Raw genomic sequence first — 17,855 nt, 5'->3', positions numbered from 1 at the left:
ATCTTGTGTTCTTTATCAATTTGCTTAAACAGCATGTACAAATTTGCCTTTTTCACTAATGCCAAACATTGAATTCATGTTTTCCTAGAAAAATATCAAAGTCTCCAGCACTTTTTCCCAAGGGAGTGTTTGCTTACCCAGTATATATCAGTATGTAGATTGACTCAGGACTGATACTCCCCATGCTTCCCTTTGCATTTATTCATGTTGAATTCCATAGAATCATGGAATAGTTTGGCTTGGAAGGGAACTTAAAGATCGTCTAGTCACAGCACCCCTGACATGGATAAGGAGATCTTCCACTATACTGAGTTACTCAAAGCCACACACAACCAGTACTATTCCAGCACCTCAGCACCTTCATCATAAAAAATTTCATCCAGTCTAACCCTGCACTCTTTCCAATTAAAATAATTAGCCCTTGCCCTATTGCAACAGGCCCTGCTAAAAGTCTGTCCCCATCTTTCATAAAAGCCCCTTTCAAGTATTGAAAGGCCACAGTGACAGCTGCCTGAAGCCTTCTCTTCTCCAGGCTGGACAACCACAACTGCCACAGCCTGTCCTCATGGGAGGGGTGCCCCAGCCCTCTCATCATCTTCATACTCTGGATTCCCTGCAACAGGTCTTTGTTCTTCTCATGCTGGGAACCCCAGAGCTGGATGCAGCATTCCAGGTGGGATCCCATGAGAGCAGAATCCCCTCCCTCAACTTTCTGGTCACACTCTTGTGATGCAGCCCAGGACACAGTTGGCTTTCTGGGCTGCAAGTGCACATTCCCAGGTGTATCTTCAAGTGTTTTGTCATCCAGTCACTGGACATTTTATCATTCTTTTGCAAATCTTCTGAGTCCATTTTTTTTTTCTACCCTTGATACTTCAATGTCTCTAGTAAATATTGTCTCATTTTTCATCACCTTTTCTAGATCATTTACAGGATTTAGTCTCTTGTGAAAATAAAACCTTCTTTGTTAACTCGTTTTCCCTAGTCTTTAAACACTTATTAATCCTTCACAGACAACTGGTTTGTGGGGTTTTTTCTTATATTTCATGACATTTTGGTGAGGAAGTCTGTTGTAAGTTTTCTGGAAATTCATGTGATATTTCTGGTCGGTGAGTTTAATGTTCCTGAGGAAGTTAGAGCTACCTGTTTCTCAAGTCAAATTTCATTTATTTGTTGTTTCCCTTTAAAAAACTAGCTCAGTATTTTCCATTTTCACATTTAAGTCATTAATCTTATCCTGATAATTTTTTACTACTCATTTTATTGATTTGTTATTAAACTTTTTCAACTGACACATCAAGCACAGATGGTTCCATGATTTGACAGGTCTGAAAGGCTCTTCTGTGGGTTCATCCTTAAACACATTCTGCAGTTGATTGTAAATAATTCATTTAGCTTTATTGGTATGGCCTTTTCTCTCCTCAGCTCTCTTATTACACCCCAATGCCCTGTGTAATTGGTATTTAGTTTCTGAACACTGCACAAACCTTACTGTAGTTATTCTCACGATTCTCCCTCACGGCAAGGAAATGCCATCAATCCTTGCTTTGTAAAGACAGAGGCAGGGCCCCAGAGAGACAGGCACTTGGTAAAGGAGCTGAGTAATGAAACACTCAGGTGTGCAGTTCCTTAAAGATGTCTCCAGCTTTGAGCACAGAGCTCCCAAGGAGAGATCTCACTGACTGAAAAGGTACCAGCTTGAAGGCAGGAGATGAATTTGGTGCCTGGGGCTTGGATTTATGGCAGCAGGTACATTGAGTGTTGGGGTACCTACAGCAGCCAGTCAAAAAGCTAAGGAGTGAAGTGTGTGATGCTCTGACTGCTGCTGCTCTCTGTGATTCAGAGATGGAAGGCACTCTTTGCTGCCAGCCTTTTTTCACTCCCACCTCCTGCTCTAGCACTCCTTCAGGCTGATCATACATGAGCTGCCAACAAGAATTTGAGGAGGTAGAAGAGTTTTTCAAAGATACTGACAATGATGTTGTAAGGCCAGGACATTTCTGTGTCCTGTTTAGCACCTTGGTTGTGACAGGATTTGTGGTGGCACATCCTCTTCTCAGTGTCCCTGCAGAGCATAGCAGTGCAGGGCCAGGCCTGCCCCAGTGACTGCTGCTCTCTGAACAGGGAGTGAACCTGGCCTGGGGCATAGGCTCACACTGGAGATCAGCTGAAAGCACAGACATCCCCACTGCAGCAGGCAGGGGATCCCTCAGCCTTGAGAAAAAGGGGAGGAACAATACAAACTCATGAAAACAAAGCAAGGAAATGAAAAATCTCAATCCAACTCCCTAAAGATCAGTACTGCAGTGGAATTAGTAATTAGTGGCAGTAAATTATTGCTACAGCTGTGGGAGATACAAAAATTTTCAAAAGCAGTCCTGCTACTGGCAAGATTTTTTTAAATATTTCCCTCAGAGGCACTGCATGCCACAATGAGGCTTTGCTTAATAAAGACCTTTCTGGTAAAGAAGATACTGCCTGTATCTGCCCTTTAAAAGAAGAAAGGCTCTTGCTCTTAAGTTCAAAAAAGGGATTTTAAAATACAGAGTTTTGAGATCATAAGGCAAAGGCCCCTCTGAAGATAAATCAAGTTCCATACAGTCAATTTTTAAGGCGTTTTAAAAAATCATATTTATTTCATCACATCATACTTTATACTGACTTCTTGTTTATATTTAATTTAAAAATGGAAGTCATTCATTGCAATACAAAATCACTCTGTTTAGTCTTTCCACTAACTTGGTTCACTTTACAGAGCTTACTGACAGAACTGTAGGGGTACATTGTAGCTGAGGAAAAGAAACATTCCAGACCTTTCTGGAAAAGCAGATATTTCCTTAATATTTAATACTAGCTTAATATTTGACAGGAAGTACTAGGTTAATGAGACAGAGACAGAAGGAAAACTATTTAAAATATAAGATTTGCACTGCTAGTTGGATGGTATATTAAACAACCAAACAGAACCTGACCCTGTAAGGCCAGAGTGGTGAATGGTAAAGCTGGACATAGGGAAAATGTTTGGGTATTTAGGTAGTAAAATGATTTAAAGACTACACACTTGCAAACCAGGTGCTTTGGCCAATCTGTAGAGTTAAGGCAGATTCAGTTCAGAGGTGGTTTGAAACTTCTATTTACACTATTTCTGTTTAATGCAATCCAGCACTTTATGTGTTATAGCAGCTTTTATGTTGCTGAAGTAATGTTAATTAATCTTCAAACACAGCCCTAGACAGAGGGACACAGGGGTTAAAATTTATTTGACAGAACATTGACACATGCATGGAAACTCCACAACTTCACAGTAATTGTCTCCCCCCAATTTCTGTGAGTTTCCCCAGCTTGCTGAGAAGCCTGGGCAGCACTTGTGGTGGTGGGAATCACTCTCCCCCAACTGATTGATGGGTGAGAGTCATCACCTACATGCGGGGAAAACTGTCAGCAAACTGAAGGGTTCAGCCCAATTCTCCTTAAGCCCCATTTTCATAATTTGTCACCCACATTTCTAGTGTCTGATTTTTTTTTTCTGTCTGGATTGCTTTATTTGTTCTTTTTAAACACTGAACGTTTTCCACATCCTTTTACCCGTCAGCACTAATGCAAGTCATGCGGACAATTTCAGTTTCTCAGTTTCTGTATCTATTCTCCTCTATAAAAGTAACATCAATTTTCTCCTGCAACTACCCTGGCTCAGAAGAAAGGTGCATCTAGCTGAGAGTCCTTCCTGTCCTTTCTGTGGTGCTGGTTAGCAGCAGATGTTTAGGGAATGTATAGGGAACAGGGCACATATGGTCTGATCCTCTCCCCGCTGTTCACCACAACCTTCTGCAAAGACAGCAACCTTGCTCAGCCCCTAAATAAATTACAAACTAAATTGCATTGCTGTTTCCATGTTGGAAGTGAAAAAGTGAAGTGAAAAGGAAGTTCTTACAGCTTGTAAATGAGGCTACAAAATACTAAAAATTCTAAGAATTGGTCCAGGCAAAAAAAAAGAACTTGTAGATGAATGTTTCGGTCTTGTACACATCAAGTGACTGAAAAACATCTCTTCAGTCACAGACAGTTGTTTGTTCTTTTTCTTGTTTGTTTGTTTTTCCACAACTCCCTAGCATGTCAGAATAATAATAATAAAAAAAAAAACTTATTTTCAATCCCTATTCTGTCATTCTGTAAGACTCAATTCACTTTAGTGGCATGGGTTTTGTATAAGCAAATACTAAATGACAGTGTAATTTATACTTCAGGCTTTTCTGACAAAATGTGTAGCTTCAATAGATGCTTCTATTGAAATCAAAAACATTTCACTCTTTATGTTCAATTTACCCATCACAGCCATCTACATGGCCACATTACCTCATTTTCTGAGCACTTCACAATACCCTTTTTGTGTATTCTTATTTTACCATTAGGAAACTGGACACTGTCAGAGAAACATTCACATCATCTATCAGGCCATTTTTCTGATCTAATGTAAATGCTTAGAATTATTCCTTTCCCATAGGTACTTAGCTCTCGCCATTACTCTCCAGGGAGTTTAGACTTCTCTAAGAATTCTGCATTGCACCTAATTTGTCTTCCCAAAAAAACGAACAAAAGAAAGCTCTCTCTACTGTAATCCCATGGCTATACCAGGAGTGCCTACCCTGCCCAAGGATGGCTCAGCCACTCAGCACACTGCAGCTCCCCAATCACTTTCAAGTGGTTCAAGAATTTTCAGTGTCCATGCATGATTCTGAAAATCACCTGAAATTGTACACAACTTGAGCATTTCTGTACCTTCCTCAGTTACCTTCATCGAGTCACTTTTGAACAAAGTGTTTTTATCCGCTACAGAAAATGCTCTCGGACACCAAAGTATCATTTTATGCAGAATATATATTAAAAATTATTGATATTCCCAAAAGTGATAAATATGGTCTAAACTCCTATGTCTGAACATATTTTATACTTCAGTCCTTCTGTAGATATGATCACAGATAATTTAGTTTGAAGGAGAGGGTTCTGATGTTGCAAGTCCAACTCCCCTCTCAAAACATGATCAGCTTCAAAATTACTTCAAGTTGCTCAGGACCTTGTCCAGGTGAGTTTCTAGTATCTCCCAAAATTTCACTCTGCACTGCCTGCACCAAGGTTGACCATCCCCCTGGTGAGATTCTGCCCTCTCTCACATATTCAGAGCAGCTCCACTGGTGACAAATTTATCCCTAAATAATGCAAATGTGAATGTGGTCCACTGCAGTTCCTTATTCCTGCATGGTTTGTTCTATCAAGGACTGTTTTTTAGAAAAGTTCTCATCATGTTTTCTCTATTGGGAGCATGAGATTTGCTCCTGCCTCCTACAGTGGAAACAAGACTAGACCTCATTCATTTTCCTTGTTAAGCACAAGGTTTTGTCTTTTGGAGGCTTTTCTTCCACTGAAGAATGGAATGGAATGGAATGGAATGGAATGGAATGGAATGGAATGGAATGGAATGGAATGGAATGGAATGGAATGGAATGGAATGGAATGGAATGGAATGGAGGGAAGAGAATATTTTAGTTGGAAAGCACCTCCAAGGATCATCTAGTCCAAAAGCCTGACCAGTTCAGGGCTGAACACAAATTAAAGTTTATTATTGAGGGCATTGTACAAATGTTTCTTAAACACTGACATAGACCAGCTCTCAAGGAAGCCTCATCAAATACCTCAGCAGGGCCAGCAAGCAAAATAATATGAGGAAATTTTTGGATCAGCCCATGGTGAGCATGAGCACACAAAGACATGCTTGTTAAATTGATCTCTTCTACAACTTTCCCAGCTACAAAACTTTTTTGTAGGGGAAACAATTCAATGTCTTTCAAATAGAGAGGAAAGATGCCAGCATAACCTATAAGCCAGTGAAGGAGTTATTGTTTATTTATAACTGTCAGAGACATAAACTGGGGTTTTTTCAACCATTTTTGCCCCAGTCTTATATTTCCTGCACATGCATACTAACATTAACAATCATTTGACTCAGGCTGAGGAAATGGTAGTGGTTTATGATGTTCCAAACAGAGTTTTACATCCTGAAATAAAATTTTAAAATAAATTCATAGAAATTATTTACCTAGGAGCAATATTAGAAAAGCAACTGCACCTGTGAATTATTTTCTAGTACATAAAACGTGTCAGGGTACAGTTAGGTCTAAGTAGGTGTAATCTGTTTTAAATTAGTCAGATTACTCACATGCTAAACAAAATTTGGCTTAGGAGCTCGACTCAAGCAAGCAAGCTTCACTTTGCCTAAACTTAAGCTTTTAAACATAGCTTTTAATAAATATTTCCCAAGTAAAATGAATTGCTAAGTGGAAGTAAGGGTTCATGGTAATTTTATTTTTCCTCCAGGAAGAGGAATGTCTTAAAATCAGGGTAAACTTAAGCCAGTATATATAGAAACTTGTAATGGCAGGGGGAGGGAAAAGAACAATCTGGTTTTCCTGGAAGATTTTTTTTTAGACTTTTTATTGCCACAAGACTCAATTCAAATGAGGATAGTAAAAGGAGAGGTCCCAGTTCAGTTGTTTAAGTCAGGAATTACATACAGAATGAGGAAAATCATTATAGACAACACCATCAAAACTCTGAGCTTCATTCATGGCAGCAGGAACTTATCCTAATTCCTGGTTTCTCCTAACTCCTAGCACTATCCAGAGGCAAGCAATCAAAGCACTTCTGTTACTGCACCAGACCATCATCTTGTCAGCCTCAGAGCAGCTTAAGGCAAATTCTGTCAATCTTAAAGCTGCTTAGGGTAATGTTTTCAAAGTGACTTAGCAATTCAAAATCTAATCTTCATTGAAAGTGTACAAAACCTTGTCTCAGATGTGCTTAATTTACCTTTAAAAATGGGATGCAGGAACTTCTGATGCTACCCTTAATCCTTCTTTTGAGCCCAGGTGAGCCAGGGCTCCCAGGAAGGAGGGTGTGGATAATGCAATGGGGTGAATGAGGAATTGCAAGATGATCAGAGCAGCATGGGCCTAATTTTTTGTTTCACGGAGAGAAGATAAGAATTTTAGTGTCATCCTCTTGCAGCTTTGTTTCAAAAATATTAAAATACATATTGCTGCTGTTAAATGTTTTGGGTTATAGTGGTCAACCAGCATTTTATAGTCAAAGTACATTTCTAAAGGAAATGGACATAGTGAGACCAACAAATATAATCATTAAGAAGAAGTAACAGTCATATTGTTTTGGCACTGATGAGGTGGCATCAAAGACTATTATTTTAATTTTTAATTTTTGTTTATTTCTGCTTTTGAATATTCTGGCATCTTATTTTCAAGCTTTATTTCAGTGAAGAGCAGACACTAGTGAAAACTAGTGTTGAATTATTCATTTGACTCAAGAAGATGAAGGTTTATAGAAAATATCATCTACTAGAAAACATTCAACCCAATCACAAAATACAACTTCACAGGATAAACCTCTTTCTGATAAGTAGATAAGAGTGCAAGGAATCCACAGAACTGGTTGACCAAATAGAACATCTCATAGCTGCTGCTCTTCCAGGCAAACTCTCTCTGTTATTTCCATTACAGTTTAGAAGATTTCAGTTAAGTTCAGCTCAGGCCTGTGGCATTGATTTTTCTAGAGCTCCACCTAAAAAATCTGACATCTTTAGAGATTTCGTGTTTGGCCTTATGAAGCAGAAGTTATGTAGAGACACCTGACCTTTGTACCATAAAAATTTATCTTTAAATTTCAATTGCATTTGGATTTTTGTGAAATTGCTCTTCTTCAAAAGTCACCCTTTAAAAGAGACAAAGTCAATCCCAGAAATTAATTGCATTAATTAATTGAGTATAGAATGAGAAAGGACTCATTCTATAGCCAACCTCCTCCTGCTGATTGAGTAAACTCTTAATGAGTTCCTCAAGTTTTGACCTAGAATCAAAAAGTAATCATGATTTCTCAAACAATTGCACGCAGCAGAGTTTATGGATTTAGTACATTTCTCCACATTAGGCAGAATAATTAATTTCTGTAATAATTTTCAGTGGTTTTCCACAGTGTAGTTCCTGTTTGCATGGGGCTTCTCATTATCTCAGCAAAACACACTCAGTCAACACAATAACAATGGAAATCCAAATTGTGACTTTTTCACTGTCAAAGGGCAGCATTCAAGGCCAAGCAGAAATCATTATTGAGAAAGAGCTGTTGCAGACAAATATCTTGACTTTTCCATAATACCTCATTAATACTTTCTCTGAGTTTTGCTTGTCTACACTTTTTCACAGCTAGAGACCAATCTTTTTTCCAATAGCAGTTTCAAAAGGCTGGAGTGTATAAACAGTTTTATTATGATATTAACAAATTACTATGATATATTATTAGTCATTATAGGACAGTCATCCCTGATAGGACAGTCTGTAGAGTTCCTCACCTCTTACAACACAAGTCAGAATATTTAGACTGACAAGGCTCCAGTGTTGATTTCTCAGGAGAAAAGAAAAAATTCATTTTGCTGACAAAATTGTCTGAATTTTGGCTGGTGAGATGTTTTCTAATTGTACAGGCAATGTGCTTAGTCAATGTCTTACAAGTCTTTTTGTCATTATTATGTTCAAATCATAAATGTGGAGATATATATATATATATTTATACTTAGCTTTTTCTTTATAGGAAGGCTTTCTCTTACTTAAGTTCTGCAGATGTCTAATATCCTTTTCCAAAAAAAAGAAAAAGAAACCATCATATATCTAGCTGGTAGTAATAATCATGTTACCAGGGGGTTCTTTTTGTGTGCTGAAAATTTCCTTTTAATTATAAACCAGTGGAAGCACAATGAATTCTGTGGGAAACCTGGCCACAGTGGAATTTTAAAAGCTGACAATTCGGGTCATGATTAGGTGTAAGAGAAAGCAATTGTAATCTACAGACTATCTTGAGAAAACTACATAAAAAAACTCAACTACCCAAAGCAGATCTTTGTGTTCTATTGCAATAGTTAGAACTACTGCAGACAGATTACCAAATATATCTAAATCCAGTGTACTCTCTAGTAGTAAGACACGCTGGGGTGCAGGGAGGTATGGGGGTAGCTACAGGCTCTGCTAACTGAGTCATAATTTTCTATTTCAGTTGCATTTCCTTTGAAAGAAATACCTGATTTGATTTTATTTATGTTTTATTTTGTTTATTTTATTTTTCGTTGGGGAAAATATCTAAATTAATATTCTCAGACAGCAAATAAATTAGTATGAGAGAGAATGGCTTTTTGGCTCCTGTGTCAATCCGTGCAACCCACAGGTTGCAATTTCAGGTGAATTACCCAGTAGTTTAAAGTATCCCTGATTTGACATCCAGTCACATTTCCTTTCTGGATATGGGTAATTGTAAATGTCACAACACAAAAATCCGTGTTGAGAAACTGTACTTGATGTCTCAGAGAGAAACCAGAGATGCAGTCAAGCAGCAGCTTCACTTAGTCTGTATGGGGAGGAAAAAATCAAATCCAAGAATAAGACAGATTTCATATCATTTTGATGGCTAATGCACAGGCCTGGTCAAGGCCAGTCAAAAACTATCTCATTTCTATAGATAAGTACAAACCTGTTGTAAGTTTTGAGTTTGCTGTGAAATCTGCATCTCATGCACAAGTTTGGGGGTTTGTTATGAAATTCAGCCACAATCTCAGGGGTGCTGAAGAAGCCCTCCAGAACCAACTACAGATGTCCTCTGGAGTTTATCAAAATGCCTAAGGCTAAATTTAATCTGTTCAGACCCAAGGCAGTGTCCCTGTTTTAAAGCAAACCTCAAATATGAGGATCTAAACTACATTGAGTCCAATGCAGATGTATTTAAAAGCTTCTGTTTATCACAGATGAAACTGGCAGCCAGATTTTCCTAGTCAGTAAATTATGGTAAGGTAAGCATATGCTCACAGCTTGATTTCAGATGTTTGCAAGCAGAAGGGGGATTCTGTTTGGGTCTTTTATGCCCTGTAAAATGCCAAAGAAACAAAAAGTGTGTTCTTTGAAAGGAATTCCCCTTGTGCCAGCAGAGGAGAAAGCATGAAGAAATTTCACTTTCTCAAGCCACCTTACAATTCCTGCTGGGAGGAGTTAAAGCCAGGCAAACCTGGGAGTAATATGAGTTCTGTCTATGTCCACAACGGAAAGACTGAAGTGTCAGTCCTTTCTCACTGTGAGATGTTTTGCCTCTAACATAGTACATTGTATGCTGTTGCCTAGCAAGACCATGAACGTGCAACATATTGGTTTGATGCTTCTGAAAATGTTGACTTACATTTTTCTGTACAAATTTTGCAGAACCCATTTCCTGCACAGGATATGAGCACTTGCTGAAAACTAAAAAGCCCATCGGCAACACAGAGATTGGCTCATAAGAGCCAATGAATTAAGCATCATGCTTGGATCTCCAAAACGAGCACAATATTCCCCAAGGACAAATGGCAGTCCTCTTTCTGATAAACATCATAAAAAAAAAACGTCCCTTTTCTTTGTGAAATTTTTCTGGAACTAACTACTGCTTGTCTCCAATCCCTTTTTTTTTTTTTTCATTGAGATCCATGACATAACTCTGCCAGATTCCCACTAGGAGGAAAAGAATAAGGAATTACTTTGGATTTGGAATGGGAAAATTGCTGAATGAAGTAAAGAAATAATATGATAACAAATGTAAAAGGCTTTGATACAAATGTGCAATGGGATTTGCTGCAGTGGAGGTGCCTTAGGAGCAGCTAAGCTAACACCCTGATCTGCAGATTGACTGGGAGCATGCCCCATGGCTCAGTGCCTAAACCTACCCTCTTACTAATTTAAAGCCATTTCTCTTTATCCTGTTACTGCATGCCCTTGTAAAAAGTCCCTTTCCAGCATACTTGTAGTCTCTTAGATTCTGGAAGATCATAATAGTCTCCTTGGAGCCTTCTCTTCTTCAGGCTGAGCAACCACAATTCTCTCAGCCTGTGTTCCTGTGTACCAGAGGTGCCCCAGACCTCTTTGTGGCCTCCTCTGGACTCACTCCAACAGGTCTACATCATTTTGCTCGGGTGCCCACAGCTGGACACAGCACTCCTGTCCACCTTAGGTGCATCCAGACTATTGCTGGTAATGGTCACTGATCAGTGCTAACTTCCAAAGAGAGCATGGCAATCATGTGCTGCTGCCCTGTCACTACTGATTTTGGTAACACAAACTGCTGACATTGTCCCTCTCAGCCTGACAAGGTTAAGGGGATGGGCTTCATGAAGAGTCACAACATCATTAATAGGGGAAAAAAACAAAATAGAGGGGGAGAGAAAGAAAGAAAGAAAGAAAGTAAAAGTAAAAGAAAAGGCAAAGAAAAGGAAAAAGCAGGAATCATGGTATCTATGAGTGACAGGTCAAACATTCAGATATATTTTGTTAAAACTACATTGTTATAGTATACTCCTAATAAAAGCTGTTCTTCCCAACAGTCCCCCTCCCACTCTCTCAGCAGAGGTGTGACAGAATCATCTTGTGCACAGGGGCTATTCCAGCAGCCTCCGGTCTCAGCAAGCAGAATCTCAGAGCTTCCCAAACCTTCCAAAGAGACAGAAACCTTTTTTGTATGCTCTACACATATGATTTACACGTTCAGCTTCTCCAGATGGAAACAAAGATGGGAGGAGAAGTTGAAAGTCTTTATTGACTTGCCAGTATGTGAAAATTTAACCCTTTTAATAGCATCTTAATTGCCTTGCAATGGCTGCTTCAATCAGAGCCGCTGTGCTCTCTGTTGTAGCTATAGCAATGAATTACATTAGCGTTTCTTTCATCTTCTTCTAATTTTTTCTTCAAGCTGAGCCTGCAAGTGGGTGGAAATACATTTATTACTGAATGCAGGAAAGACAGATATGAAGCTTTGGGTCTGATTCTGACTATGATGCTGAGTTACTGTCTAAAGCCAGGCAAATGATAAAACCTCTCTGCCCTGGATTTCCCCATTTGTAAAACAATAATAGGGCGGGGGGTAGTTTAGGTGTGGTGAACGAGAGAATAACATATACCTCCTTTAGGATGATGCTGTATAATCTGATGTCTGAGAATCACTGTTCAAGAAATTTTCAGAGAAGAGAGAAATATCCTTTAGTGGTGCATATGCAGATATGCTGGCAGATCACAGGAGAGTTAAGACTATTTACAGCAGCTGAAAAATCTCTCTTGCTAAATGTTGTTGTCGTTTCATAATCAAGTGAATAGCAAAGAGCAGTCTGTAAATTTATGTGCAAACACCCATCTGTGCCAGAAGAAGAGGAAAGTAATTTCAGAGATGCAAATAAATCTGCCATGCAGCACCTGAACTGTATCAAATTACCGGCTATTGATACAGGAGTGGAAGATTTTGGGATTTTGCACAGAACATATAGAAGCATTCGGTGAAACATGTTCTTGTGTTGTAAATGCAGTTATATCCCTTGCTTTGTCAGGAAGATTATGAAGACTACTAACAGTGCTGTTTACAGCATTAGCTGAGGAAGCTAAGAGGTTTCTCTGTTAAATTCCCTTCTCTGCTAAGGGTTTAGCAAGATCACTTAGTCTTTCCATACCCTATTTTTCAGGTTAGAAATGCTGGTAACAATGTAACATCGTGGATGTCAATAGGTTGTAATATATGGGATTGCAGTAGGAATTGATTTTCTATGTAGTTCCAGCTAATATATTTTCTTTGTCAACATTTATTATTCTAGCTGCGAGAATAGGTGTCATTAGGAATAGAAATTTACTGCACAAGGCAGCTTAGCTTTTGGAAATGCCTCAAGTAATGATTTATGCTAAGTGGAATAAAAAAGTGGCCACCTAGTTTTGGTGGCCTTCCTGCCATGTAGACACCTCACTGCACATTGGGCAGTATGTTAAAGGTTGGTAAAGTCAGTATTTTAATTTCAAATAGTTTTTGATCAATGAATTTGAATGCTGTTTGTGAAATGCCTGTCTGATGTTTCACACTGTTGTGGCTGCCTAAAAATTATTAAGAAGCAACCAAGCACAAAAATAAAACCTGTTAGGTTCTGTCCAAATTGCTGCTGGGATTAGTCTAGTGTAATGATTACTTCTGAAGTCTGGAATAATATCAGGGAAGCAAGCCTCACATATTCTTAAATATTTGTGATAGCCATAAACTTTTTCTAAATGTTTACATCTCCTGCTTCACTTCTAAGGACTTTCTTTGTTTTCTAAAAGCATGAGGCTTTCACCAAGTCTTTCACGGCAATACTTGGCATTTGAATGACACCTTTCACTTTCAAGATATTGTGCAGATATTAAACAGTTTTCTTTAAACTAAGGCAAGAACTGAGAACTGAGAAAAAAGAATAACTTGTTAATGGAAGTTTGGTGCATATACCTTATGCCTTTGATAAATCACACCAATTCCTGTTGTTATTTTTCTAATAAGGGAACTAAACTGACCAAATCATGCTTTCACCACATCTGTTAAACTGGTTAGTAGCAAGCTCTGTTCCCTATTTCAGTATTTTATCCACATGCCATAGTAGTCCCTGAGTTTAGTGCATTTGTAACTTCAAAATGCATTCCCTACCCTGTGTAACCCAGGGTCCTGTTTGTGAAATGCACTGTCTGAAAGATACTGAACAGGAGTTTTCTGATGCTGGTGTGATCACAACATTGATGGCAGCTCTAAAGTGGATGTTAAATAATTGAAACTGATTTCCTTCATTATAAAATATTGACTGCCCCAATTCAAACATAGACTGAGTCAGCTGACTTGGTAAAAAAAGCCTTAATGACACAGAGAAAGCTCTTGGTTTTGTCCTATGGGATTCAAAAAAGGGCTTAACAGTGGATGCCAGCAGCTAACTAAGTATATAAAGCACGCGAAAGAACAGTGCTTTAAGATGCATTTTGATAAGTTGTGGAGAAAAAAAAGAATCTGTTAGTGTTCAAGACTGTTAGATAAATGTCATTAAAATGTTGTAAGGTTATTGAGATTATTATTCTTTAATACTGCAGTAAAAGACACTAAAAATTATTTACAGCTCAGTGCTATGCCCAAGCAACCCATGAATAAGCAGCCTCATCCAGATGAAAGTGTATAGTCATACTAGCAAGTTCAGAAAGCTCACTAGCTCTGCTGAGCAACCTCTCCACTATCTGCATTATTGTGCTTGTGTTCTGGGGAGATACCTCTAATTCATCACAGAGAGAGAAGCACTGTGACATGTCTTCTTGGTTTAGACCCTCTGGATCATTTGAATAACCCTGTTTCTATTAGACATCTCATTTTGGAAGAGTACTTGTCTGGTCCTGATCATGCTGATCCTTTTCTAGCTGAAATTACAGTGTTGATCTCTCAGAGAGGGCTATTAGGGGCAAAGCTGGGTTTCTTGTTGGGCTGTGTTGCTTGTGTCCTCAACTCATAATATTCAGCAAAGGTGCTACTATTTTTTAACCTTTCTTCTGCTACTCTCCCTCACAAGGGAGAACCTATCTAAGGTGTCTAACATACCCCTTAGTGTGTTATCCTGGTGAAGAAGCTTGCACACTTCACTTGTGTCTTATGGATGCTAGCTTTGGAGCAGGCTGCAGAGAGCTGCAGAAACTGCAGGCCCATGGCCTCTCAGTCCTGCCTGAGAAGCTAGCCTGGGAATTCATAGGAGGATTTCAAAACAATCCTCAGAGACAGAAAACAACTGCCAGGTGCTGTTTGTCTGTCCTCTTGTGTTCCTTGCAGGAGAGAGTCAGGGGGGTGGTGAGCCCCACTGACCAATGATGGTAATGTAGCACTTTACTAATCAATAAGAGTTTCTTTTCTGTATTTTCCATGTATCTGTCTATAAGACAAGCCTAGAGCAATAAACTAGAAGAATTCTCGTGTTGTGACTCCCTTGAGAGTCAGTGTCGTTCTTTCCCGCCGTTCCCAATCAGAACGACAGTGTCTCAGCTACACTTTGCTGAGAGCTGACCTTGACTGTGACTAAAGCTTCAGTCCTTGCAGATGGTATCCTGTAAGACTTGGATGTCATGGTCTAAAAACATGAAAGAGCAAATTAGAAAAGGCATCTTTTTGTGTCTTCTCTGCCCAGTTCCTTTACCAAACCAAAGGTCTGGCTGCATTCATTTTGTATCACTTCAGTTGATGCTCAACAGACGCAGAGGTGTTATTTTTAAATACATCTTCAAAACCAAGCACAAACAGAACTGTGTGGTGTTCATCAGGTAGAAAATTAGAAATGACATGTCAGTCTCTTAAAGGGACTAGATTTTGCAATCCAAATTGCCCTCACAGCCTGAGGTGGTAGGGATGAGTGTGCCCAGGTCTCTCTATAGCCCAAAGTAGTCAACAATGCCTGAAGATGTCCATGTACTTATAGCTGGGCCAACAGCCAACCAACAGAAGTATGTTTTAAAGAGCCAGAAATGTTATCAAAGTTGTAAGCTCAAATACAGCTGTTACCAAGACCTGGCACTTAGTTTGAAATGTTTAGGAAAGATCACTGAAGTCAGCTCTCATGTCATTTTCATTTGCTAATGGAGTAATCAACATCTGTAGAGCATCAGCCACAAAATCTTTCATTCAGTGAAAAGTGTGCTCAAAAAGTCTCTTGTCTGAGATCTATAATCTCATTTTAATTAGCAATGCACATGATTACTCCAATCAAAGCAAGTCAGTGGCAAACATTGCCATCTGCATTCATCGTTAACATCAGCCAGCAAGATGACAGACTCATTTTAAGTCAATATGTGGGCTCTGAGGTGCAGATGTCTGTTCAAGGACAAAGAATATTGTCCTACTTTCTACTCCTTAACTTTTGAAAGACAACCTTTATCTTACAACTTGCCAAATACGGAGTATTTCCAGGTTGGTATCAGGGAATGTTTCGCATCAGGGATGTGAGAATCTTGCTTATTCTCTGTAACAGAAGATATTGTCCCTTGTTTTGAGTGACTTAATTTTGCCTGGAATCAGGATTGCATGATGTCTTGCCCAGTATCCAGCATGGCCAACAGTGTGGTTAGGGGTTTTGAGCTGTTGAGCAGCTTCCCTGGCAAGGTGGACAATTAATCAGTGAATTTCTGAGACTGTTCAGTATGGTGCTAAAACTCTGACCGCTGCCTGCTGCCAAGAGCAGTGCTCACAGGATGACATGTTGTGTGTCTGTTTGTGTTTGCACTGCCATCTTCCAGGGTTCTAGCGTCATCAATTGGTCAAGAAGAGGTGTCTAATGGCACTTAACTGCTTCTGGATTTATGAGCTTCTTCATCAGATATCCTTACAGAAAGCTGTACTTGAGAAGCAGCAGATGACCTGGTACCAGTAACAGTCCTTTATGAATATAAATATTTAATAAGATATAGTCAGGTTTTTTAAATAACTTTTCCACTGCTAAGCCATTAAATTTTTCCAAAGGGTACTTGTATTCCAAGAACATTACCAAAAAAGGCACAAGCATAAGTAAGATTATGGATTATGTAAAATTCAGCAGTCTTCATCCTCAGAGAAGGGAATTATCTGGGCATTTCTGAAGATGATAGTACAAGACTTTAAACTCTTTAAAAGACATACTTCAAATAGCATTTTTCCTCCTCCTGAACCAGACTTGCCATGTATAGTTGGTGCTTATGAGAGCTTTAAATTATTTTGGTTGCATAGTCACAGTTCTGATAACTTCTTTTAAGGTTCTCCTCATTATGAGAAGTAGCTTTGAGTGTTTTATATCTACCCATAAAACTGCTACAGTCATTCTTTGCAATTACACGAGGATGCACAGCAATTAATTACACCAAATCCTTCTCACAAAAGTGTTTGCCAGTGAAAAGATTGCCATGGTTTTCTTTCTGACAATGAAAGAGTAGGAATTATTGGACTTTTACTCTTGGGATTTTACTGGTGTAACATTTCTGCAGCTAGGATTATGATCATATTATTTTCTCTGCAGGAAATAAACATCAGTTCTTGACAGGCATGGTCTTTAAACAATATTTTACATGGGAAAAATATAGCCAAATACTTTTTTTCCTGTAAGAAACCAAGATCTGTATTTTTATCTAGATAACTTCAATGAGTGACCTGCACTTGGTAGGATTCATATGCAGGGTCTTATTCTCAAAAAGTGGGGTACGTCTACCCTGGTGTAGGTGCCAGGCAGAGGACTGGAAGGCATAGGCTGAAAATAGGTATGAGATTTTACCATTCACTTTCTCTTACAGAAAAAAAAAAGGCTTCTGTAAAGACTAACTTCACAGTGGAAAGAGTTTTCCTCTGAGTAAGACCTTTCCATTTGGAAAATATGATTAATTGTTCAGAAGTAAACATACCCAGACTGATCTAATCACCTGTCTTCATATCTTTATTTCCTTTCACAGAGCCATGTTTGACTATGACAAGAGCAAAGACAGTGGCCTCCCAAGCCAAGGACTCAGTTTCAAGTATGGAGACATCCTTCACGTCATCAACGCCTCAGATGATGAATGGTGGCAGGCTAGGAGGGTCACTCTGGAGGGGGACAGTGAGGAGATGGGAGTTATACCCAGCAAGAGGAGGTGAGTGCTGCCTTCTTCTTCTTCTTTTTCTTACCTCCTTGCTCATTATCTTAAAACAGTTCATTTGTTTTCCAAAGATGGGGTGCATCAATCTGAAAATCTGTACTGAGAAACTAGGGGAAGTAAAGGAAAATCCCACAGGTTTTCAAGAGTTGGAAGGCACAATTTTTGGTGTGAGATTTAAAACATTCATGTTGTTTCTAACTGTACTGTAAAGAAACTCAGAAGGTGACTTAATTACTAGTGACTTCATAAAGAAAGGGGAGAAGAAGGAGATATCACCATCTACTACAGACCTTTAGCCAAAAAAAAATATATATTATAACCAGAATAACCAGA

At 38.9% G+C, this 17,855-nt stretch overlaps 1 protein-coding gene across 41 annotated transcripts in view; it reads left to right on the top strand.

Annotated features, from left to right (window-relative positions):
* The window catches only part of DLG2 (discs large MAGUK scaffold protein 2), a 986,702-nt gene that overhangs the window by 920,665 nt on the left and 48,182 nt on the right, over positions 1-17,855 (top strand). For all 41 annotated transcript variants that reach the window (XM_086882226.1, XM_086882222.1, XM_086882228.1 and 38 more), the window contains one exon: positions 17,340-17,516. In XM_086882226.1, the coding sequence (XP_086738352.1) occupies positions 17,340-17,516 (177 nt within the window). The remainder of the gene's footprint in view (positions 1-17,339; positions 17,517-17,855) is intronic.

This window comes from Cyanistes caeruleus, chromosome 3 (assembly GCF_971803275.1).
Source record: "Cyanistes caeruleus chromosome 3, bCyaCae1.hap1.1, whole genome shotgun sequence".
Classification (NCBI taxonomy): Eukaryota; Metazoa; Chordata; class Aves; order Passeriformes; family Paridae; genus Cyanistes; species Cyanistes caeruleus.
The sequence above is the reverse complement of the archived record's forward strand: the minus strand, read 5'-3'. Positions and strand labels throughout refer to the sequence as shown.